This window comes from Rhincodon typus, chromosome 13 (assembly GCF_021869965.1).
Source record: "Rhincodon typus isolate 14 chromosome 13, sRhiTyp1.1, whole genome shotgun sequence".
Taxonomy (NCBI): Eukaryota; Metazoa; Chordata; class Chondrichthyes; order Orectolobiformes; family Rhincodontidae; genus Rhincodon; species Rhincodon typus.
The window spans coordinates 30,682,659-30,708,180 of NC_063344.1; the positions used below are offsets into that span (position 1 = coordinate 30,682,659).

Here is a 25,522-nt window from a genome sequence, read left to right on the forward strand (position 1 = left end):
TCCTGGGAGCAGATGCGGCGGAGGCGAAGGAATTGGGAATAGGGGATGGCATTTTTGCAGGAAGGTGGGTGGGAGGAGGAGTATTCTAGGTAGCTGTGGGAGTCGGTGGGCTTGAAATGAATATCGGTTTCTAGGTGGTTGCCCGATATGGAGACGGAGAGGTCCAGGAAGGGGAGAGAGGTGTTAGAGATGGTCCAGGTAAACTTAAGGTTGGGGTGGAAGGTGTTAGTGAAGTGGATGAACTGTTCGAGCTCCTCGTGGGAGCACGAGGCGGCACCGATACAGTCATCAATGTAACGGAGGAAGAGATGGGGTTTAGGGCCGGTGTAGGTACGGAAGAGGGATTGTTCCACGTAACCTACAAAGAGGCAGGCGTAGCTTGGGCCCATGCGGGTACCCATGGCTACCCCCTTTGTCTGTAGGAAGTGGGAGGAATTGAAAGAGAAGTTGTTGAGTGTGAGGACTAGTTCGGCTAAGCGGATGAGGGTATCAGTGGAGGGGGACTGGTCGGGCCTGCGGGACAGGAAGCGGAGGGCCTTAAGGCCATCTGCATGGGGAATGCAGGTGTAGAGGGACTGGACGTCCATGGTAAAGATGAGGTGTTGGGGACCGGGGAATTGGAAGTTCTGGAGGAGGTGGAGGGCGTGGGTGGTGTCACAGAAATAGGTAGGGAGTTCCTGGACCAAGGGGGAGAAAATGGAGTCCAGATAGTTGGAGATCAGTTCGGTGGAGCAGGAGCAGGTGGAGACAATGGGTCGACCAGGGCATTCAGGTTTGTGGATTTTGGGAAGGAGATAGAAGCGGGCGGTGCGAGGTTGGGTAACGATGAGGTTGGAGGCCGTGGATGGGAGGTCACCGGAGGTGATGAGGTTGTGGATGGTTTGGGAGATGATGGTTTGGTGCTCAGGGGTGGGGTCATGATCAAGGGGGCGGTAGGAGGAGGTGTTGGAGAGTTGGCGTCTGGCCTCGGCGATGTAGAGGTCAGTGCGCCATACTACAACTGCGCCTTCCTTGTCCGCGGGTTTTATGGTGAGGTTGGGATTGGAGCGGAGGACTGCACGTTCTGTGGGGGAGAGGTTGGAGTGGGTGAGAGGGGTGGAGAGGTTGAGGCGATTGATGTCTCGACGGCAGTTGGAGATGAAGAGGTCGAGGGAGGGTAGGAGGCCTTGGGGTGGTGTCCAGGAGGAGGGGGTGTGTTGGAAGCGGGAGAAGGGGTCAGTAGAGGGAGGGTTAGGTTCACGGTTAAAGAAGTAAGCGTGAAGGCGGAGGCGGCGGAAAAACTGCTCTATGTCCAAGCGTGAGCGGTATTCGTTGATCTGTGGGTGGAGGGGGACAAAAGTGAGCCCTTTACTGAGGACTGACCGTTCGTCCTCAGTAAGGGGTAGGTCTGGGGGGGATGGTGAAGACTCGGCAGGGCTGGGTGCTGCTGTCTCCTCTGGAGCTGCTGGCTGTGAATCCGACTCCACCACCAAAGACATCTTTCCCTCCCCACCCTTATCTGCTTTCCGGAGGGACAACTCTCTCTGTGACTCCCTTGTCCGCTCCACACTCCCCTCCAGCTCCACCACACCCGGCACTTTTCCCTGCAACCGCAGGAAGTGCTACACCTTCCCCCATACCTCCCCCCTCAACCCCATCCCAGGCCCCAAGAAGACTTTCCACATCAAGCAGATGTTCACCTGCACATCTGCCAATATGGTATACTGCATCCGCTGTACCTGGTGTGGCTTCCTCTACATCGGGGAAACCAAGCGGAGGCTCGGGGACCACTTTGCAGAACACCTACGCTCAGTTCGCAATAAACAACTGCACCTCCCAGTCGCGAACCATTTCAACTCCCCCCTCCCATTCCTCAGATGACGTGTCCATCCTGGGCCTCCTGCAGTGCCACAACGATGCCACCCGAAGGTTGCAGGAACAGCAACTCGTATTCCGCTTGGGAACCCTGCAGCCCAATGGTATCAATGTGGATTTCACAAGTTTCAAAATCTCCCCTCCCCCTACCGCATCCCAAAACCAGTCCAGCTCGTCCCTGCCTCCCTGACCTGTTCTTCCTCCCACCTATCCCCTCCTCCCACCTCAAGCCGCACCTCCATCTCCTACCGACCAACCTCATCCCGCCCCCTTGACCTGTCCGTCCTCCCTGGACTGACCTATCCCCTTCCTAACTCCCTACCTACACTCACCTTTACTGGCTCCATCCCCACCTCTTCGACCTGTTTGTTTCCTCTCCACCTATCCTCTCCTCTATCCCTCTTCTATCCGCCTCCCACTCTCTCCCTATTTATTTCGGAACCCCCTTCCCCTCCCCCTTTTCTGATGAAGGGTCTAGGCCCGAAACGTCAGCCTCTCTGCTCCTATGATGCTGCTTGGCCTGCTGTGTTCATCCAGCCCTGCACCTTGTTGTCTCGGATTCTCCAGCATCTGCAGTTCCTGCTATCACAGAGTTTTAAGTGTTGTGCAGTATCAAATTCACTACTGCTTAATTTTATAAACAAGAATATAGAGATTTGCTGGCTTGCATAATGAAAATAGTTGATTTTTCACACCACTGCAAATTTATTTCCGTCCATGACACTTTGTGCAAATTTTAAATTGATAAAACATTTACTAATCACACATTTGGAGCTTTGGTAGCAAGATTACAACTGGTCTATAATATCACATCATCGCTGAGACACTAACAGAAACCTTACTATTTCAATTAGTCCTCTCTACATATGTTCTTGATAATGTCCTCTCAAAAATATTTCATAATATTGAGGAATGAGTTGGAGTTCAAGGATGAATATCATACAGTTTTGCATATCATATGAAATCTTTAATTTAGTAGCACACACAGGTATTTACTAATCTCTGTTCACACTGATTTTTAAATAAGGTATTTGCATTTCAGGTGTGGCAGAACAATTTGAGATTGCAGAGGCTAAACTCAAAGCGTGGTCTTCTGTCGATGGCGATGATTCAAATGATGACTCATATGATGAAGATTTTGTACCAACTAGTGACAGCACTCTGCCAGCTGGTAATGGTCCCTTTCAAATCACTTTTGTTCTGCTATCGTTGTATTGATTATCACTTTGTACTGAATCTGTACTGAATTATATGACTTTGGTGCTGCTGTGGACGTAACTGTTCTTTGTGCTTTTACTGTGTTTTCATGATTCTCCTTACATATATTGCCTTGTGTCCATTCAAGTATGAGTGAGGCAGAAACAGTATGGAGCCAATTAAACTATTATTATAATTCAAAATATGTTTGTAAATAACAGCATCTGTACTGTCATGAATAACCTTTCTTGTTCTGTCTGTTTCTCTTGGTCTTTTTTTCCACCATTTTATTATAGTTCTGATACTTTTCAAGGCTTATTTATTGTTACTGTTATTTTTCTAACTTTGCATGTCATCACATGGTTGCAATTTAAATCTCCCTCCAACATCTTCCCACTGTCATTTTTCAAAGGCCTCTTTTTATATAAGAACAAAATGCTACAAATGCAGGAAATCTGATATAAAAACATAAATTGCTGGAAAAACTCAGCAGGTCTGGCAGCATCTGTGGAGAGACAAACTGAGTCAAGGTTTTGAGTTCCAGATGACTACTTCAGAACATGTGAAGTATCATTACATGGCTGGTAGTCGCTGTATGTTGCATATGCATGATTCGTGTGTGATCCTTGACAACAACTGTATGTCGGCTATCTAATTGTGGAAGACTTCACAACTAGGATCAGTCTTCCCCTTGCTTAACATCTAGATACAAGCACTTCCAGTAGAGGGCCATTTTCTAATATCAGAAGAAAGAGCCTTATCAGTTTTCCTGACTTTAATGTGGGCACTTGAAACCAGATGCATCATCTCTGTCACATCAGGACTAGATTTCCCATCCTGCCTTTGCTGATTTCCGAGTAGAATTGAAGTGATAAATGATTTAAGAATTGGGTGTACTGCCACCCCATGAATTTTAAGTATGTTAGATTCCAAGTGGTGGGGAACATGTATGGAATGGATGTTAGAGGTCCTGTGAGCAGTGGGAGCACCACCCATGATCCTGAAAGATTCCCCTTAATAATCTAACACTGGGAGCAGAATTAATTACTTCAAGTACAGACTTCCACTGCTGGAACAATCTAAGAAGTGAGGGCACGGTCTCAGGATAAAACTCTGATAATTTCGGACTACAATGAGAAGAAATTACTTCTTTCAAAGGATTGTGAATTTTTAGAATTCCGCACGCCAGAAGGTTTTTAAAATCTATTTATGGTCTCTTAGGTAATCAGGTTGAAGGCTAAGATCATCCATGATTAGATTGAGCAATGGAGCAGGCTTGATGGGCCATTATGGTCTAATCCAATTCTGGTGTTTTTATACTGTGATTGCTGAAAAAGGCTGACAAATTACTTGTGACATAATCTTCACCAGTCTTTAGCCATCATCCATGTAGTACATCTGGAATGTTTCTATTGATACCCTGTGAAGCTGAAAGAAATCAATAATTTTGTCTGTTACACCTAAAAACATTTGGCCACGGACAGTAAAACCAGGATTGATGGTACCAAATATTCAGTTCTGCAAGCATTGAGGCTTCTTAGGGAACAGTTTTAATAGGGAAAGGTAAAAAATAGATTTTTAATAACTTATTAGCTTTCTAGAATATATTCTGTCTTTTTCAGATTTTATCTTTAGAATGCATGATCAAATACTGTATGTGAATGCATTAAATCTCTACCTACTGTGTATGACTTTTGTCCAATAATCAAGAAATTGTAGGACTGTAATATCCAATCATACCACTGTATTTCTGAACTGCAATTATCTTATTGTTTCAGATGCTGCCGGACAGTACCCCCAAATGAATTGCTCGAGAGATATGCTGCATAGCCATTTGTGCAAACTAACAGTGAGACAGGCATCATGTGAGCAGGAAAGTGATTCCTCCCAAACTGTCTCCCCAGAGACCCTTTGTTCAAGTCTGTGCAGTCTGGAAGATCACCCTTTGCTTAAAATGGAGCTGGGGTCCCCCACCGAATTAGCCACAAAACTGTTTGGTCAGATCAGTGCAATGACTGATCATAGGGACATGATCTCTCAGCTGCAACCAAACAGCAACACTGAATGTGCCTTTAGGAACCTTATCTGTGAGGACTCCTCTTATTCTGTGTCTTATGCTGAATCTTGTTTTACCCCAGAGGAAGATGACTTGTCATGCCAAGAATACAAAACCATCTGTAAGAAGGAGGATGGCGAGTATGAGGGACGTAGAAAAGTATCAGACGTTGCTTCCTCAGGTGTAGTATCTCTGGATGAGGATGACGCAGAAGATCAATGAACCCTTTGTGACCCTGGCATGTGTTTCTCCCTTTGATACTGGTCATGAGGCGTCCAAACAATCGGTCTGTATTTTGTAAAAGACTGTAAAAATAGCCTTTGCACAAATAATTGCCTGAGGTTTGATGCAAAGGTTCAAGCAATTCACAGGTTTGCATGCTATGAAGTGCCGAAAGGAACTGTTTGCTGAAATGTTCTTAGCACGGTATGTAGCTCAAGCTTTGAGAATCTTTCGTACTGATCTTTAAATTCCATGCTATGTTATTTTTCATGCTGGAAAGCATTCTCCAGTCACAATGGCATGGCTATGTCTTGTGCTAAAATGGCCAAATTATAATCTTCGTACAAGATTAAGCAGCTGCTGGAATGTTCTTAAAAACAGACGACATGTCTTTTTAAAAATATTTCACATAAGAGGTATTTGCTTTTAACCTTCTAGTTTTATACCATTCAACATATTATAGTCGGATGATAAATTAATTTTCAATGGTCTAATGAAAAACGTGCAAATGTCTAAATCTTTTAAATTCCCACAGTTGAATCCTCTAATTTTGGATAAAATAGTTTCCACTGATGCAGTAAAGGAAAAGTGCATTATGGTTCAAATTTTATATTTTTGTATTTGTGTCTGCATCTTGTGAGGTATTGCTGTAAATTGGATTGCACGGGGCTTCAGTGCTGTTGCTGTAGGATATTTCTTTGTTATCACTGTGTGATATAGTCTACAAACAAAGAATACTGTGGTATTTCTGACTTTCATTGTCATACCGTTTAAACTGCAAGTTTAACATATTATACAAGAATAATGCAGTCAATATCCCACTCAAATAAAAGTCACGCATGAGTGCCTGAAATACCGATTGATATGGCACATTCAAAACATTAATTTCTAAAAATTAAAAGTAAGTTCCGTCTGGAAGTGCGTGAATTTGATGACTGTATCGGCCAATGTAATGATGATGATACATGGATCTAATCTTTTTTCTTTCAAATTATATTCAGAAAGGTATACCAGGACTCTCATTATTTTCTAGCTAGGTGCTTCAGATCATTCACTCACGTGAGGAAGGTTTTAATTGATGAAGGTCCTCTGCTTATGGCTTCCTTTTTTGTGTTATTGCTGTTTCTGGCATGATAATGGCCTGGCAGTGGAAAAACAACTTTCATGCAATGTTTAATTGGCTGTGGCTGTTTTCCTGAAAAATTATGAGCAATTCATTTGCTTCAGATTGCCCATAACTATGACTTTGTTACATCTCATAAGCAACAGTTTTGTTTGACTGGGTCTGCCTTTTCGTTTGGAGTTTGCTGGATATGATTTGTAAATGTTCTTAATTTTCCCAAGAAACATCACCTACCTTGAATGCCTGCTAAAATGTTTCAGGGCTTGATATGGCCCAGACTGTACAGCATTAATATTCGGTGCCCTCACGCCCCTCTACCTGACCCTCCTCAGAATACTGAAGTGGCCTGACTGATTATGCTTTAGCAGCATCTCAGGAGAGTTAAGAAAGTGTGTGTTTTTTCTCCGAATAAGACATAGACAACCCGAGTAACAATTGTTACAGACCAAAACTGGGAAATCAAGCTCTGTAATTTAAAAAAAAAGCTGCAAGATCCATCATAATTTGGCTGTAAACATTTGATCATATTGCCTGATTGTTTTGGATGTACTTGAGTCTGCAACTAAGTAATTGCTAGTCTTTGTTATACTTCCTATTTTCGAATCGAATTATAGACAGGGTGAAAGTGGATCATCTTTTTGATTAAGAGCAGGGCTATTTTGCTACAACTGGGGTTCTAATAAACCTTGCTGAATAAAGCTGTCCAAATTATTTTCCACATAGGCGTTAACAGAGGTTGCAGATCTCTCCATTACTAATTGTGCAAAGATTTTGTAGCACTAAAAATTTTAGAAGTTCCCAGTTCAATGGAAGATGCCACTGTGAATGTTCCTATGAATTCTACTTGCACTCATCTATTTTGTAATATTGTAAATGTAGTATGTGGTACTGTTCTTTAGGATATAACTTGTGTCTTCTTTTGTCTATCATTTTCTTTGTTATAGTAACAATTAAGAATTCCAAATAAACTATCAATAATGTTTCTTTGTTTGCTTCAAACAGCTTGTGGACTTTTCTTCATGTTTCTTTCAGTATATGGCAGATTTTGAACTTCTTGAACCTACCACTTATGTCTAATTAAATACAAATGTTCTTTAAATGTGGAATTTAAATTACTAGACGTTCTTTAGCACAAATAATGGTAACTGTCCAATTTCTGCTGTCACTGCACTGGAAACAGCAAGATTTAGTGAGAAATATTTCATCTTGTCTTGGGGAAGTCTCAACAAATAAGCTTGTGGGAATAATTCTACTCAAACATGAAATATGCAATTAATGCTGGTCCCTCAAAAATCTCTGTTTTCCTTTATAGTAACAGTATAATTTTTGAATTGGGAGCAGAAATGCAAAATGGAAAGATTAATGAAGAAAAGCTAGGCATTGCACATGTGGAATATATATGCACAAAGTGCTGGTGAGCATATATTTAATCTCACCTATTCATTGAATTCAGAGAGAGAAATCTTATGGAAGGACTGGTCCAACTGAAACAATTGCTGGTCTAGAACTGCCTGGAGAGCAAACAAATGGCTAGGTGAAAGCCATGTTAATTAATCACACACAAAAAATATTTCAATTAGAGAATTCACAAATATTACTAACACCCTATCCTTTTATTTTAATAGCATAATTATGCAATGTAAATGATCAATTTTACTATTAGAAGGCAGACACAATGATTAGTATTTAAAATAGGCACTGACCATGAATACAGTATCAGAAACAATCTTAATTTCTGGAGCAAAAGCTATCTAATTACCTTCAATACATAAATGAAAACATGTTTCGGTGAGTACATTTTTAACAACATTTCAAACTCAAACAGATATCCTTACAAAATGTGTTACTGAAAAACTTGCTTTGTGTTTCATTATTAGTTCTAGCTATATTAAATATGAAGGGGCCTCAAACCAGGAAAAAATACATTTCTGTTATCAAAAAGTATTTCATCCCCTCTTATTTGTGATGCGATTTAATATGATCTTTTTCCTCTTTCTTATTGGTTTACTTCTTAAATTTAATCCATTTACTGAATTACTAAATCTACCTCAAATGTTTTAAATACAGAAAAGCTGTAAACACTTCAGTAATGTTGTGTTCTCTTAATCATATCACCTGACTACTCAAAAGCCATCAAATTAATTGTAAAGGCATTACTTGGCTCATTTAAATCTTTAAAGGATGTGGCCTTTCAGAAGCAGAGCTTTGCTTTGGAAGGAATTTTAAAATTAGTAACAAATGGAACGTAAGTGCTTGAACATCCAAAACATTTGCTTTACTAATTTGCAACAGCAAAAAAAAACTTGAATGTTTGCAGTCCTGGCAGTAAGAGCCCACTTATTTTCATGTAAGCATTGAAACGCAGGCGCTGTTTCTACTCAATGTTAGTTACTTCAAGACTTTTCCACCAACTTCTGGCTTAAAGAACTAAAGCCAATGAAAAGAGAATAAACTGATGTCTATTATAAACTGCTTGCTGCTTTTACACATTGTGAATGTTAACTGATCTTCATTAGCAACAAATTGGAATGGAGATCTTTTGTTGCATGAATACTGGCTCAACCCAAATATTTATGCTATTATAAGAAGTAATTAACTTCATATGGAGATAGCTGTTTCCTAGCATACTGGGTTTTGAGAACAACCATTGACAAATTAGACTAATTGGGCAATATAAGAGGGGTTTATGTTATTGAAGAAGCAATTTAGGCTATCTAATGATTTTATGTTTGCATGTTTTTAGAATTTTGTAAAAGCAAATATAGGGAATATAGTAGCTACAGATTTTCTTCCAAAAATCCTTAGGATAAATTACTATTGATAAGATAAATGCAAAAGCATCTTGGACGTTTAGAGAAAAGTCAGATTGTAGTCAGTGAATAGTATCTCATTTACAAGTTATGCATTCTATTGTACCTGCTGAAATACTTGACCAATTGCAGTACAGTATCACCATATCTCAAAAACAGGATCTTTGCTCACTGATGAACACTAGTTGTCATTATAGAGCTGAAGATGTGGACATTGTGGATAATTAATTATGATGTATCACATAAATGTATTAAGAGGAGATTATTTTGAAGTGAATGTCTTTTACATTTCTGCCAATGGCTTCTCCACTTCTGCACATACTGTTTGATTTTTGTTCCATTTTTCTCATGCGGTCCTTTCGTTGACATCATGCGGAAGTACAGATTTAGCTTTCATGTGTATTCTGTTGTATACCAATTTCTAAACCTTCACTTTTTTCACTTTTCAAGGCCATTGCTGTGCCATTCAATTGCTGATTGCTGTCACAAACAGTGTGAACCATGATCTCTTTGAGTTAAATAATCACAAGACTGCTTTCAACTACCTTTTTGAATTTACTGTTTCCCCACTGTATATTACAAATCAATCTGTGTTTTTGAAATAATGTAGTATTTAATGGTAATTGATCTGTATTTGATTATACCAGTCTGTTCACCAAATTATGTAATTGTGCTTAGTTCTTTAAGCCTGTGACTGACTCCACACACAAAAGTAAGTCTTGGGGGTCTCTCTAAAGGTCATGTATATGTTGAAACCTATAATTTCTAAGATATTTTAAAGTTCTGGAAACAAACTCTTTGGATTTAGAGCCAGAGTCATTCTACATTGCTGTAAGATAAATCCGAGAAATAAGATATACAGCTAATGGACAAATATGCAGCAAATGGTGATGGGTAGACATAACATACACTCACCTTTAAAATTTTTTTGAGTGTAGCCAATGGTAACACAGTAGATGTAATTTCCCAGTATTTTCAAAATATTTTTGACTGGTGCCCAACAATAGACCCAATGTATAGGATTGGAGAATATAAAGTGGTGTATGGAGGGAATTCTTGAGGTTGGGGGCTAAACACCTGATGGCATGGCCACCCAAGTGAAGTGATTAAAATCTGAAATCAAGAAGCCTGGGTTCAAATCCCACCTGCCCCAGAGGTGTGTAATAAAATTTCTGAACAGGTTGATTAGAAAAATAGGCTAAATGAAAAAAAACGGAGCCAGAATTAGAGAAATTCTGTTGGGTCTGAAGTCTGTTGGACTGGAGCAGATTTCAAAGAAAGAGAGGGATGGGGCCAAGGATGAGAATTTTAAAATTGATTTGTTGCTTCACTGGTTTCAATGTGGATTGGCAAGCACTGACTGACTGGCAGGAATGATAGATCGGCATGGTTCAACTTAGACATGGGCTGTAAAAGCTTGGATGACCTCTGGTTCATGGATGGTAGAATGTGGGACATCCACTGGGAGTGTGTCAAAATAGTTAAGTCTATAGGTCACAAAGAGAGTGAAGACTGCATACAGTCTCTCAGTCCAGAGGAGATCTATTGTTTTGAATATTTGCATTTCTGTCGTGCCTTTTCAATCAAAATTTTTTTAAAAACTTTTTGCACATGGTTATTGTTGAAGTAAAGTGATTTCTTCAGAGTTAAATTCACACCCATGCTGATTGCACAAATTGTAGCATCTTCATTGTCACTATTTTATCAGTTTTAATTAAATAACAGGTCAGATTTTACATTCCTAAATTGAGCACGCTGCTCCCCCCCATCATGCTCGTGAAAAATTCAGTGTGATGATGTCAGGCAACCTCATATCATTCTGCCAGTCTCCAAACAGCAGATGGAGGGTAGGTGCCAAAATCAGCAAACTGCACACCATTTTGAAATCATTAACCACCCAGCTATTAACCTTGTTAACAACCCAAGTGTCTGCAACTTTTCATTAGCTGCTCAATTTTTGGGCATTGGATGCAGGAATGGTTGCAGATTTTTTATGGATGCTAAAATGAGGCAGCACAAGGCCAGTAGAAAAAAAAACCCTGTCACCAGGACCATGGTTGAATGTGCCATTTGGATGATTGCAGCACTTCATTGCTGCTGCATCATGTCTCAGCCTATGGTGTTGATTCTCAGAGCCCACAAATTATGTTTTTACAACAAAGCGTTTTCTTTTTCTTTATTCTTTGATGGTATGTGGGTGTCACTGGCCAGACATTTATTGTCTGTCCCTAATTACTGTTACTTCACAGAGGGTTCACAGTTGACACCCCTCTGTGAACTAAAACCGAAACACCCAAAAAGGAGCACCTCACCCTATAATCTGTAAAAGGAGTGTGAAAAGTGGTGTAACCTGCCTTTCAGCAACATCTAGTGGTTAAACAGAATAAACCTCTGACACTCGCTTTGCAACTAATAAGTAACAATTCACTTATCTGACTCTAACAGTGAACAAATTAACTAAACTACTAACAAACTGAATAAACCCCTTCTAACCACTAACTATTCCCAAATAAAACAAGAGTCTAATACTGTGCTGTTTCAATAAATCCATGTCTCACTTATATAAAATAAAATTTAAAAAAGTAAAAGTTAGTCTCTCAAAATTACAATCAGATTACACGTTTTCCAGAATGCTCTGTGCCTTCTCTATCAAATGTTCTGTCAGGAATGCCTCTTCCGTCAATTTTTCTGTCAGGGTTATTAACTAGTTGTGCCATTGGTACCTTTGATATTTAGATGGTGCTTTCTCTAAGACTTAGGAGTTGGTGAGAGCCAGCAATTCTTTCTTGAGAGCTGAAAGTTGTTAACTCTGGCAGATGGCAGTTAGTTCTCCTGTCTTTGTCCAATTGCCCTTTTTTATACCCCTGATGACCTATCAATTTCTTACAATCAGATTGGTCCCAGGTTGTCAAAACCGTCAGATTCAAATTTGATAGATTTTTGGCATCTAAGAGCCTGCTTCAAATTGATTAGCTAAATTCAAAAACCTATTGTGTTGGTAAAAATGCAGCTTAGCCTGGTAACAGTATGACCTTTCAATACAAATATTTCAATTTGGGTGCTCTCTGTCTAGTTGCAAACTTTCAAGCTGTTCAGACATTTCCAAGCATAGAAAAAGCACAATCTTTTAAAGGGACCATGCAATGCTTTTCCCCCACCACACCCCTCCAGCATTTTACAAACACCAAATTCTAATGTCCTGCCTCCCAATCCACAAATACTTTACCCAGTGTTGCAGCATTGTCTTATATCTTATAACTTGATGACATGCTTGGCCATTTTAGTAGGCAATGCAGAGTCAACCACATTCCTATGGATCTGGAATCTCCAGTAGGCTGGATCAGGTAAGGATGGCAGATTTACCCTGAAAAGATATTTGTAAAGCAGATAGTTTTGTGGTCATCATTACTGAGACTAGTTTTTTTTTATATTCATATTCCTTAGAGTTTAGAAGTATTGACAACTTATCACTATATTTTTTTCGTGTTAACTCTAAATCATAAATGATTATTTTGTCACATCTAAAAGCAAGCAGGAGAAAGTGGCTTTGCCGATAGCTCCAAAGTAGAAGGGGTACAGGGTGGGGTTTGTGTTGGGAAACCTTCTCCTTGCTGGGCAGTCTGTAATTGGCCATCACCAATATTTGATTGGATGAATAGAGGCTATCAATGCAGGAGCAAGCAGGCCCCTTAATTTCTGTTCTATCTCCTTCACCCTGCTGAGACATTGAGTCCAATCCACTCGGTGTAAATTCTCTGATTATCCCTTGCTATTTTGAGGTTGTATTTGTTTTGCCAACTCTGATTTGGAAGCATTCCTAAGCATTTGTTTAAGTTCTGTCTATCTGACCGTTTGACATCTGCAAATGTTATTGCACTTCCCAAAGGTTGTGGTTTTTGTAGTCAAAAATCTTTTGGTGAATTTACTGAGATGAATAAATGCAGTGAGGATTTCTACAATGTAAAACCCTCTTTACATTCCTTAGCTATTGTCTAACAGTGACTGTAGTTTTAAAAATATCTGTGCATAGAAAATGTGTGCATGCTGTCACTCAACAGTCAGAAATCTAAAGGTTTCGAGAAACAGAGAGAGGAGAAGGGAGAAGAAAATAAAACGGGCAAACTAAAGTGTCAAGTTACTTTCCACCATAAATAATGAAAATTCTGAACAGAGGAAACAGAATTTTTAAAATATATTCATGGGAACATTTTTAGCCAGTAGGTAAAAAGCCCAAGAGAGGAGGAGGACTTCATTTTCGAGCAATCTGTTAGGAAACAATTTGATAGAAATGATTATGATATCGTTAATTTTAAGGTAGTTATGGAAAAGCAAGTTAGACCAGAAATAAATTAGATTTTCCCAAATTGAGAAACTTTACAAAGTTGAGAAGTGGTTTAATTAAGACAAACTGGAACTGGCCACCTGAAGGTAAATCAATGTCCGATCAGTATGAGACATTCAAAGAGGGGATAGTGAGGGTTCAGTACAGTTACGTTTCCCGGAAAAGCATGGGATTAAACCCAGAACCATTTGGATGTCAAGGGCTTTAAAGCAGAGAATAAAAAAGGAGAAGTGTTTATGATAGATGTGAAGGGCTTGATATTGCAGAAAAGCTTAAGTATGAAGACAGTAAGGTGAAATTGAAAAAGAAATCTTGACAACAAAGAGAATACATGAAATTCTACTGGCAAAATCAAGAAGAAAAAAAAAAATTTTTGTCATACATAGAAAGCAAGAGCATGACTAAAGGAAGTATGGGACCAATTATGGATCACAAGGGTAACCAGCGTGTGGTTTTGGAGGAATTTGATTCTTAATGAATACCTTGCAGCTGTTACAAAAACATATGACAGTATATTTATTGCAATCAGGGTAAAATGAGATGAAATTGGCACGAGCAGAAGGGTTAATTGGTGCTAATGTTTTTGAAAGTGGACAAATACCAAGGCCCATATGAAATATGAGGCTGTCAAGAGAAGAGCTAGTGGAAACTCTGTCCATTGCTTCTGAATCACTCTAGCTACAGGGATGATGCCAGAATACTGGAGGACAACAAGCATTGGACTGTGTAATGACAGGCCAGTCAGACTGACATTGGTAGTGGGAAAATTATTGGGAAGTTTTCTGAAGGGCAAGATAAGTGTTCACGTAGAATGACATGGATTCATCAAAGAGACAGCATAGATTTGTTAAGAGACAGCTATGTCTGAGCAATGGAATTGACTCTCCTTGTCCCCACATGTTTATTAGTAAATTGGCCAGAGTGCAAATGTGCCGGTAAGATCCGAGCTTTAAGAATTTAAAAATAAGTTGTTTTAAGTTACCTAATTATACAGAGTGGTATCGCACAGTCTTAGTTTAAATCATTAAAAGGGTACACAAGATTTGCCAAGTTCTGATTAGTCTCTGTGGGCTATACGGCTGTCTAATTCATTTTCTGAAATCAAATCAGTGTTTGTAATAGCGTCATGCTGGTACACAGTGTTTGAAAGGTTTGCACAATTATTGTCTTATGGATGTGACAGTATCTTTGCCAAAGGCTGACGGAGGTAGATTTGAAGCTTTGCACGGAGGAAGAAAATCTCCTCCTAGCTGTATGTAAAATTGCCTGTTATATTTTGATAGGATACCAATGATACAGTTCCATGATTGATCACGATGGACCCGTAGAGGTGTGCTACTACCATAGCCTTGTGGTGAAGCCAATTTATTATAATGGTACTGCTATAATTTTAAGCTGAAAGATAAACTGAGTGGTGCACAATTCAAAAAATTTTCAAAACCTAGTGTAGATCTGTCAGTTTTTGAAAGAGAAAAGAATAATCTTGGGCTAATGATATAGATGTAGACCCTTCATCAGGCCAGATGAAGCACTTACATCTGATATATTGTCCTCCCATGAATTTATACCACTTCCCAGTTGAATATCTTTTGCAGTTTTTGTCTTTAATTTTGATATACTAAACTCAATTGCAATCAAATTTAGTGACCACATTGGCCAACGTTTTTAAACAAAGTTGTCCCCTTACTAGCTATAAATATTTATATAAAAATAAATTCAATGAACCCGACCACTTGAGACCAAATATCATTTCTTCTAGCCTTTGTTTTGTCACTTTTTAAAATCCCTGTTAAACTTTAACTTTTTAAGATGATGGTTAGGTTAATTCCACTCAAATTATGATACCATTGCGTAACTCATTTTTTAAAGTTTTTAACACCACATGTGAACTGTATCCATGGTATCCTACCAAAATGTTATAGCCAATTTTAAATACAGCTAAAAGGATATTTTCTTCCTCCGTGCACAGCTTCAAATGTACCTCCATAGGTCTTTGGCAAAGACACTGTCACATCCATTAGACAATAACTGCAAATCTTTCAAACGCTGTGTACCAGCATGACACTATTATAAACATGGTCAAATAATAATAATTGACATCAGAACTAAAACAAATGTAGACCAAGCAAATGATGGATTTGCTTTGATTAATTTCAATTAGGAATTTATACCAATAACATTGTTTTTATTTTATGGCTAAACTCTCCCATCCATATCTTGGTGGCACTACATCAGCAATAGAGCCCTCTTCTGGTGAAAAATAGAATGTTTCAGTGCAGGTTTCTTAGAACAAAGGGTATTGGCATTAGGATTCTGCTCTCAGTTAAGTGATTAAAATGCTTATTTTCAAATGAGCGGTACTTTATTTTATAAAGACGAGTAATTGAGCAAATGTGCACTAGAGAGGGTACGGATGAGATTCACCAGGATGTTACTTGGACTGGAGCTATTCAGCTTTGAAGAGAGATTGGATAGACTGGGTTGTTGATTCAATTTAATTTATTATTTCCTCAGAGTAGAGAAAGCTGAGAGGAGATCTGATTGAGATGTACATATTTTTGAGGGATAGATAGGGAACAACTTTTCCCCTTTTAGTAGAAGGGTCAATAGCTAGGGAGTACAGTTTTCAGATCTCCAGCATAGCAGTTATTGGTTTTATTATAATGGCACAGCTTTAAAGTAAGGAGGAAGAGATTTAGAGGGGATTTGAGGGAAAAAAAAGAAAATAAAAGATGGTGATGGGTATCTGGAACTTGCTGCCTAAAAGGATGATAGAGGCAGGAAGGCTCGTGACATGTAAGAAATATTTAGATGAGCACTTGAAATACTGTAGCATACGAGTGCTGGAAAATGGAACAAGAATAGATAGATCCTTGATGACTTGTGTGGGCAGGGTTGGATAAAGGCCGTTTTTCTATGCTGTCAAAACTTGATGACTCTGACTTGATTGTCATTATGTTGGTAAGTATGGAGTTTTCTTTTTTTGTGAGGACAAAATGATCATATATGGAGCGTCTGAAAAATCAGTTCTACTATATAGAATTGAAAGTGAATATGTATGATGGATGCAAAACATTCGCTTATTTTACAAAGTTTTATTCAGCAGCAAGTATACAAGCAGGCCACTCCGTAATGAGTTTCTGTAATGATAAATAGATGCAGGAATGCCCCTTTATTATTTCCAGTGGACTGACAGATGGTGGAAGGTGATATCAATTATGTAATAAGACAAATAAAATAGGAACAAATTTATTTTGGATATTTAAACAAAGTGGGTGGAACTCATGTCTGTAAGTATTTTGTAAACAATCTGTCATACTATACTATGTCATCAGAATTTTGGTTCCTTTTGTGGGAATTTGAAAATTTGTATGTGCAAATATTGCTAACTGTAAACTTTCAGTTATGGCATTAATTTTTAAAATAATAAACTTCAATAGAATTTAATCACACTTTACACACCCTGGATTAAATAAAATAAATGAGCAGAGAGGAACATTTCATCTGTGCAGACACACACATGTCAATGATGCCCAACCCTGAGAAATAGTGCAAAATGCACACATGCAAACAACATGTCAGATAATTGGTGTATGTACAAAATAAACACAACTGCTTTCCTACTGTAGACTTAACTGCTTCTGAGTATATTTGTAAATTCCTGTTCTTACATCTTGTTCGATTTTGGGTTTCATGTAAGTGATATCATAGTTTGTGTGGAAAGGACAGTGAAAACATTGTTTTTCACTGTTGTAATGCTGAACTCTTCAGAAGGTTCATTGAGTTGCAATATTACTATGTGATTGCTGTGCTGCACATATCACGTAGTTGTCGTTGTCACTGGAAAATTGTTTGCGTCTTAACTTTCAAGCTACTAATAACTAATCTTTATAATCATTATCTTTATTTCAATCTCAATTTCCTCAAATATTTCACATATTATAAACCATACATGTGATACTCACTGTCAATGTACCTTACTTCTTGGAACTGATTTTGAGTCAAATATTTTTGCCAAACTGTAGAATTGAAAATTATGGTTTAAGTCTTTGTGAGGAGAAGATTAACTGAAAAATTTGAATATTTCTTATGTAAACACTCACATAAATAGCCATGTAAGTCATGGTTGTCCTTGAACATAAGAATAGAAGTAGTAGTAGATAATTCAGCTGCTCGAGCCTGCTTCACCATTTAACACAATCATGGCTGATCTCATCCCGGTTTCAACTTCACTTTCCTGCCCTCTCCTCATGAATTTTTAACCCATTATTAATTAAAAATCTATCTCCTCCTTAAATTTAATCAGTCTCCCGGATCCACTGCACTCTGGGAAGTGCCCAGAGATTGCCCATAAAAGGAAATATCAGCTCAACATCTACTTGTCAATCCCTGTTAGCATCTTATGTACCTCCCAATTAGATCACCTCCCATCTTTCTAAACTTGAGCAAGTATAAGGTTAAACTGCTTAATCTCTCCTCAGAAGGCAAGCATTTCATCTCCAGAATTAATCTAGTGAACTTTTGCTGAACTGCCTCCAATTCAATTACATGCTTCCTTGGGTAAGGGGCCCAACGCTGTATGCAGTACTCTGGGTGTGGTCTCACCAATGGCTTGTACAGTTGCAGCAACATTTACCAACTTTATACTCCATTCCTTTCACAATATATGCCAAAATTTTGTTTGCTCTCCTTTTACCTCCTCTACCTGCATACTAGCTTTCTTCAACACATGTATGAGGAGATCTACATCCCTCTGCACCAAAGCATTTTGCAGTTTCTCTCCATTTAGATAATTTATCTTTTTATTCTTCCACACAAAGTGCATGAAGTCAACAACTCAAAGTTTTATTTTAAAATGTTCTTGTGTGCCTTTTCTGAGTAACTATAATTTCTGGGAACAATTTTGTTTTCTTTTTGCTCCCCTTTGCACACAGGGCGAGTGATTTGTGACTTGCTGACTTGGTTCTTCCACCTGACTTATCTGTCAGTATCATGGGCCCAAATAACTTGCGGGTTGCAAGCACATGCTTTGTGTTGTCAGCTTCCTCTGCTCACAGTCAAGGACTAAACAGCGTTGTTCTGAGATTGGAATGGTTTAGGTTAGTGAATGCATGTTCACATGATGCCTCCTATTCCAAACCATCAACTTCTGTCTACTTCACAATCCATATCTTCTTCATATGCCCACTGCACCATATGCCCAGCATGTACCTAACATTCAAATAGCCTACTTCACCATCCTATTCCTCCCAATGCTGCCAGCATCACACCCATCTCTTGTTGTATCCACGTACCTTCAGATATTCCATTATAGCTTGCCCATCACCCACAACTGGAACTGCCATTCTGCCCTCTCTCTTGTGGAACAAGATAAGACGTTATAGCAGAGCAGAATTGGTGCGATCTGAGGATGCCTGAATCCTCTGAGTCTTACGCTGAGGTGATTCTTTGCATCGTGGGGCTACTGTAAAGGAGCCCCAAGTATCCAACAGCACTGAGAACATTGAGGATGACAGCCTTTTGGTCCTCCTCAACACCCAAATACTCTCACCTTCACCCTCCGATAATGATGAGTACACTGCAAATAGTGTGACCGTGGTCCTCCCTTCTCACTCCACCCTGCCCTATTTCTTACACATTCTGTTCCCTTCTGAGCTACTGCTTTTAAACAGCCAAGAACTGCTGCTTGTCTAGCCACAGCAATCTGAGGAGGATGAGAGAGAGAGACAGAGAAAGCACTCATGAATTCTCATCGCTTGATCTGCCAGTTGGAGCCACCAGTTCAGATAATGGCACAGCAAGTACCTTTGATCTAGAGGCTACAATAGAGTTGGGATCAGCATATGCTGAGACATCCAAGCATGGAGCCAGGCTAGGAGTGGGGGGAGTGCATGATTTGTTTGCCAGTTCTGAGAGGTGGGTTCACAGAGGAGTTCTGCGCTAGATGACTTTGATGAGATATCAATGAAGCAGCATATAGGAGAGCATTATGTACACACACCAAGGAGCTGGCTGGATACATGGGCTGGCCTGGAAGACAGCTGCAGTTAACGTGAAGACACATGGAAGGGTCTGCCCTGCGGTTAGGCAAAAGTCACTGTTCAGAGCTTACACACACTGCTACCTCTGCTTGATATTCTGTCATGTTGTAGACCCAGAGGCACTGTTGATGCTGTTCCCCAAGATTTTGCAGCTTTTGTATACACAGGTCTCAATCAGCCCAGTAAGGATGCAGCTATACTATCTGGGAAATCTAGGAACTCATCATAAAATTTCCAAGAATGCTCTAGATTATGCCCAGGCACTTGGTAACCACAGAAAAATTACTTACCTTGCAGTTTGAGTGCCTGGCTGCTAAAAGAGCACTATTTGGATTTCATCTTGCAGTTTGGACCTCGTGAATTAATGAGTAACCGACAGTGCCTGGATCTGTGTGGTCCAAATTGGGTGTCCTGATGTTAAATCAGACAGTTGGATAGCAGGCACACACAGCTTTCCAACACTCAGGGGCCAGCCTGTGTGCAACCTTTCCCTTGTGGAATGCCTTGCAGGTTCTCCTTTATGTGTTATCATTGATAATGTTTGCTGTTAGCTTCATCTCCAGCTGCCTTTGAAGTCAGAGACTCCTACTGAATTCTTTATTCATTCTTCGGATGTGTGCATTGGTGGCTAAACCAGGATCTATTGCCTGTCCCTAATTGCCTTGAGTAGATGTTGGTGAAATCCAAGTGATGTAGGAAGGATTTTTTTTAAAGGGTTTTGACCCAGTGATACTGAAGGAATGATGATCCATTTCCAAGTCAATTTATAAAGGCAATTTTTATTTTTTCTTTTAGGAATGCAGTAAAGATTGGAAAAGATATAGCTTTAAACTAAGTAGGCTGTATAAGAAGGTGTTTACAGCTTTAAAAGCAAGTTATTGGAACACACTGTGAGTTGTCTATACAATGTTGTCTGATTAGAGTAGAGAGAGAATTCTGGCCAAATTGGCACTGTCTGTGTGTGTTAAGGGCAATTCCTTTTAATTGGCTTTTAGGTTCAAGATAGTTCAGCATAGTAACATCTTGATTGTTTCCTGGTCAGGTGATAACAGCTTTGCATTTGGTCAACTTAGCAGAAACATCTAGCCTGCAGATATAAAACATCCATCTCTATTCTTTCCCTTCTGTGTGGTGAAGTAGAAAAAAAATCCTTCATAGTGAGCTACTATGCTCCATCTTTTCTACTGTAATAGCTTCCTCTGCAATCTCCTGATGAAAGAAAACGGAGGGATAAACCACCTTCAGAGGTTGAATTCTGCACCAGTGAATAGAAGACTGTGGATCGGTGTTCCACAAGCTTGTCATCAGCTAACAGTTGGAAGGAATTGGAAGCGCATTACGTAAGAGGTAGGAACAGGAGCATGTCATTCAATCCCTTAAACCTGCACCACCATTCAACAGGATCATGGTTGATTTGTCTTCGGCCTCAACTCCTCTTTTGTAGCTGATCAAAGCCCTCAACTACCTGATATTTCAAACCTTTTATCAAATTTTAAAAAATACTTTCAGTATTAACTTGTTTAACCCCATTAGCCACCATAACCTGTTTAGCTGCTGTTGATAAGTCAGTCCCTTTATCCCAGGAATGAGCCTAGTGAATTGCTTTTGAGCTGTCTCCATTACCAGCACATTCTTTGTTAAATACGGGGACTAAAACTGTACACAGTACTCCAGGTGCGGCCTCACCAACACCCTTTACAATTGAAACAAGACTTTTCTATTTTCAACCTCCAAATCCCTAGCAATAAAGGCTGAAACTCTATTTTCTTTCTTAATTACTTGTTACAGGTATATGCTCATTTAATGGTTCATGTACAAGAAAACACAAATCCCTTGTGTCGCACTTTTTTTGGAGGTTTCTTTTCTCTTTTTTTTGGAGTCTATCTCCATTTAAATGAAAGTCTGCCTTCTGATTCTTCCTACAAAAGTCTATCGACCAAGTTTTAGCCCATGAACTCAACTTATCTGTATCCCTTTTGTAGATTTCTTCTACTACTATGTATCTGTGGTAGAAAGAGTAGATGTTTGAGGATATGGTATCAATCAGATCGTTATTGACTCCCTTGTCAGTCCAACTGTTCTTCTGTCTCTTTGCTTTGTCTTGGTTGGGTGTCAAGTTTCCTGAATATTGTTGAAGCAGTATGTATCCAAACAAGAGTAGAGTATTCCATAAGATCCCTGATCAGCGCCTGTAGATAATAAGAAGTCAGGAGGTGAGTTACTCGATGCAAAATTCCTAGCCTCTGACCTGCTGTTGTAGCCACAATATTTATGATTTGTCCAGATCTATTTCTGGTCAATGATAACCACAGGATATTGAATGTGGGCTATTCAGTGGTAATAGCAGCATTGAATATCAAGACTTGATGGTTAGATTCTCTCTAGTTGGAGATGCTCATTGTCTGACATGAATGTTACTTGCCCCTTGAGCTCAAGCCTGGATGTTATACAGATATTGCTGTAGTTGGGCATGGACTATTTCAGCATCTGAGGAGTCACAAATAATGCTGAAAGTTGTGGAATCATCAGCTAACATCTCTAATTCTGACTTCTTTGATGGGGGGAGGGGGGGCGGATGGTAAAGCAGCTGAAGGTGCTTGGGCCTAAGATATAACCCTGAGGACCACCTGCACGTATTGTCCTGGAGCTGAGATGACTGACCTGCACCAACCATATTCCCTTTGTGTTAAGTATGACCATCAAGCAGAGATATTTCCCAGCCAGATCGTTATCCACTCCCTTGTCAGTCCAACTGTTCTTCTGTCTCTTTGGGCTCTATCCCTACCTATCGTTTACTCCTTACCCCCTCTCCCCACCCTATCTTCTGCATATAAACTGATAATTTCCTAGCTACCATCAGTTCTGAGGAAGGGTCACTTGACCTGAAACATTAACTCTGATTTCTCTTCACAGATGCTGCCAGACCTACTGAGCTTTTCCAGCACTTTCTGTTTTTGTTTCTGATTTACAGCATCTTCAGTTCTTTTGGTTTTTATTTAGATATCTTTCCTTATTGATTTCCATTGTTTTTAGTTTTGCCAAGGCTCCTTGATGCCACACTTGGTCAAATGCAACCTTGATATCAAGGACAGTCACTGTCTCCTCACCTCTGGAATTCTGCTGTTTTTTTGTCCATGTTTGAACCAAGGTCAGGAGCTGAGTGACTCTAGCGGAAACCTAAGTGAGTGACAATGAGCAGGTTCTTGTTAAGTGCTGTTTTGATGGCCCTGTTGTTGACTCCTTCCATCAAATTTTCTGATGTTTGAGAGCAACTTGATGGGCAATAATTGGTTGGGCTGGATTTTTCCTACTTATTATGTATAGGACATTCCTGGGAAATTTTCTACTTTGCTGGATAGATACAGCATTGTACCTGTGGTAGAACAGCTTGGCTAGGGGTGAGGCAAGTTCTGGAGCACAAGTGTTCAGTACTGCTGCTGGAATTTGTCAGGGCCCATAATCTTTGCAATATCTGGTGCCTTCAGCTGGTTCTTGATATCGCGTGGTTTGAATCGAATTGGCTGAAGACTAGCATGTGTTGCTGGGCACCTGTAGAGGAGGCAAGTTGGATCATTGTCTCAGCACGCCTGGCTGATGATGGTCGCAAATGTTTCATCCTTTTGTTTAGTATTGACGTGCTGGGCTCTCCTGTTACTGAGGATGGGGATATTTGTGAAGCTGCCTCCTTCAGCGAGTTAGTTGATTGTGCACCAATATTCATGACCAGTTGCAGCAGGACTGTGGAGCCTCAAGATAAGATAAGATCTATTAGTCATGAAATTACTTAGTTTTGACTATCACTTGCTGCTAAAGATGGTCGGCATGCAAATGCCGAGTAACAAAGTGACTGCCAAATGCCTGCGTATGCTGTTTTGTCACCAGGTTGACATCTCTATTTTAGGTATGAAATTCTGAAGAAGGGTTAGTGGAACTGAAACATTAACTCTGCTTTCTCTCAACAGACGTTGCCAGACCTGCTGAGTTTATCCAGAAATTTCTGCTTTTGATTTCACTTTTAGGTATGCCTAATGCTCCTGGCATGTCCACCTGTACTCTGCATTGAACCAGGTTTGGTCCACTGGCTCAGCGTTAATGGTTGAGTGGAGATATGTGAGATCATTAGGTTGTAAGTTATGATTGAATCCAATTCTGCTGATGGTGCACAGCATCTCATGGATCCCTTGTCTTGAGTTGCTAGATCTAGTTTAGTGATAGTGCCACACAACACAATAGAGGATATCCTTTATGTCAAGAGGAGACATTGTCTCCACAAGGACTGTGTGTTGATTTCTGTAATGGACAGATGCATCTGTAGCAGGCAGGCAGGTGAGGATAGGTTCAAATATGTTCTTCCTTCTTGTTGGCTGATAAGTTTCTCAAGCTCATTCTTCTGCCTTCTCCCCTTAACCGGTCATCCCTTTACTAATCAAGAACCTATTTATCTTTGTCTTAAGTACACCCAATGACTTGGCTTCCACAGCTTTCTGCAGCAATGAATTCCATAGATTAACCACTCTTTGGGTCATCATCTCCGTTCCAAAGGGTTGTCCCTTCACTCTGAGGTTGTGCTCTCGGGTTCGAGTCTCTTCTCCTAGTGGAAACAACTTCTCCACATCCACTCTATCCAGGCCTCTCAGCGTTTTGTAAGTTTCAATGAGATTCTCACCACCACCAGCTCCCCCCCACCCCCGTCTTTCTAAACTCCACCAAATACAGACACGCAGCCCACAACCAATCCTCATGACAAAGCCCTTCACTTCCAGGATCATTCTTGTAAATCTCCTCTGGACCCCCTCCAATGCTAGGATGTCCTTCCTTAGGTACAGGGCCCAAAACTACTCTCAATATTTCAAATGTGGTCTGGCCAGAGCCTTTGACAGCCTCGGTGTACATTTCTGCTCCTGAATTCTCACCCTCTTGAAATGAACGCTAACATTGAACTTGCCTTCCTAACTGCCAACTGAATGTGCAAGTTTACCTTAAGAGAATCCTGAACTAGGGCTCCCAAGTCCTTTTGTCCTTCAGATTTTGAAGCTTTTCCCCTTTTAACACATTTACATAAAGATTTAAAGGTGGGGGATGGGGAGATAACAACATGATCAGCTCCCTGTTACTTTGTTTGGCATAATATTCCTCTTTTGTTTTAAAAAGAAACCTCTGACTCAACATGAGCAAGGGAGATTCAACAGAGAAGTAAAATCAGTATGCACTTATGAAATAATGATAAAGTATTGAAATATTTATTTTGGGATGTACAATGTATCAACATCAATACACCAAGCGGATGGATAGTACATTTACATTTGTCACTTAGTGACAAAAGTACACTTCTAGTATAGGGTTCTGGTCTGGTTGAGTTAATGAGATAAAGCACATGTGCAAAAGTGTGCAGTAAGTCTCCTGTCAAAATAGTATGGTAATAGTGAGTCATTATTTCCAGTTGTTGAATTCTGCGTGGAAGAAAACTTGGACATTTATTTGCACATACCCAATGTTACCTCAATTTGATTAGAGATCTCAGTACTTTATTTCTTCACATGCAACTTATTTTGCTGCAAAAACTTAGAAGGAAAGCATTTACAAAACAAAAATAATGAGCACTCACAATCCATTATTATATTTTAAACATTTCTGTTACTCATCTGCCTTGTTCCTTTTTTTAATATTTGTATATCATACAATTTCTCAGAACGTCCTGCTATTTGATGCTACGATACACATTAGCTATGATTGTATTGTGATCTCATACTTTAATTTCAGTAATAATGATGTACTTGTACTTGTGAAGCTTTTTATACCCAACTCCTTTCAACACTGAGCAATATTCCCAGTTCTTCTTCTGCAACAAACCCCCACCCCTCACAAAAATATATAAAT

The 25,522-nt window shown here is 39.7% G+C and overlaps 1 protein-coding gene across 1 annotated transcript in view; it reads left to right on the forward strand.

Moving 5' to 3' along the window:
* fam131ab (family with sequence similarity 131 member Ab) overlaps positions 1–7,415 on the forward strand; it is a 68,246-nt gene extending 60,831 nt beyond the window's left edge. Inside the window, exons 4-5 of the mRNA XM_048604787.1 lie at positions 2,897–3,025; positions 4,830–7,415. Of these exons, the coding sequence (XP_048460744.1) occupies positions 2,897–3,025; positions 4,830–5,329 (629 nt within the window). The 3' untranslated portion in view covers positions 5,330–7,415. The remainder of the gene's footprint in view (positions 1–2,896; positions 3,026–4,829) is intronic.
* The last annotated feature ends 18,107 nt before the right edge of the window (positions 7,416–25,522 follow it).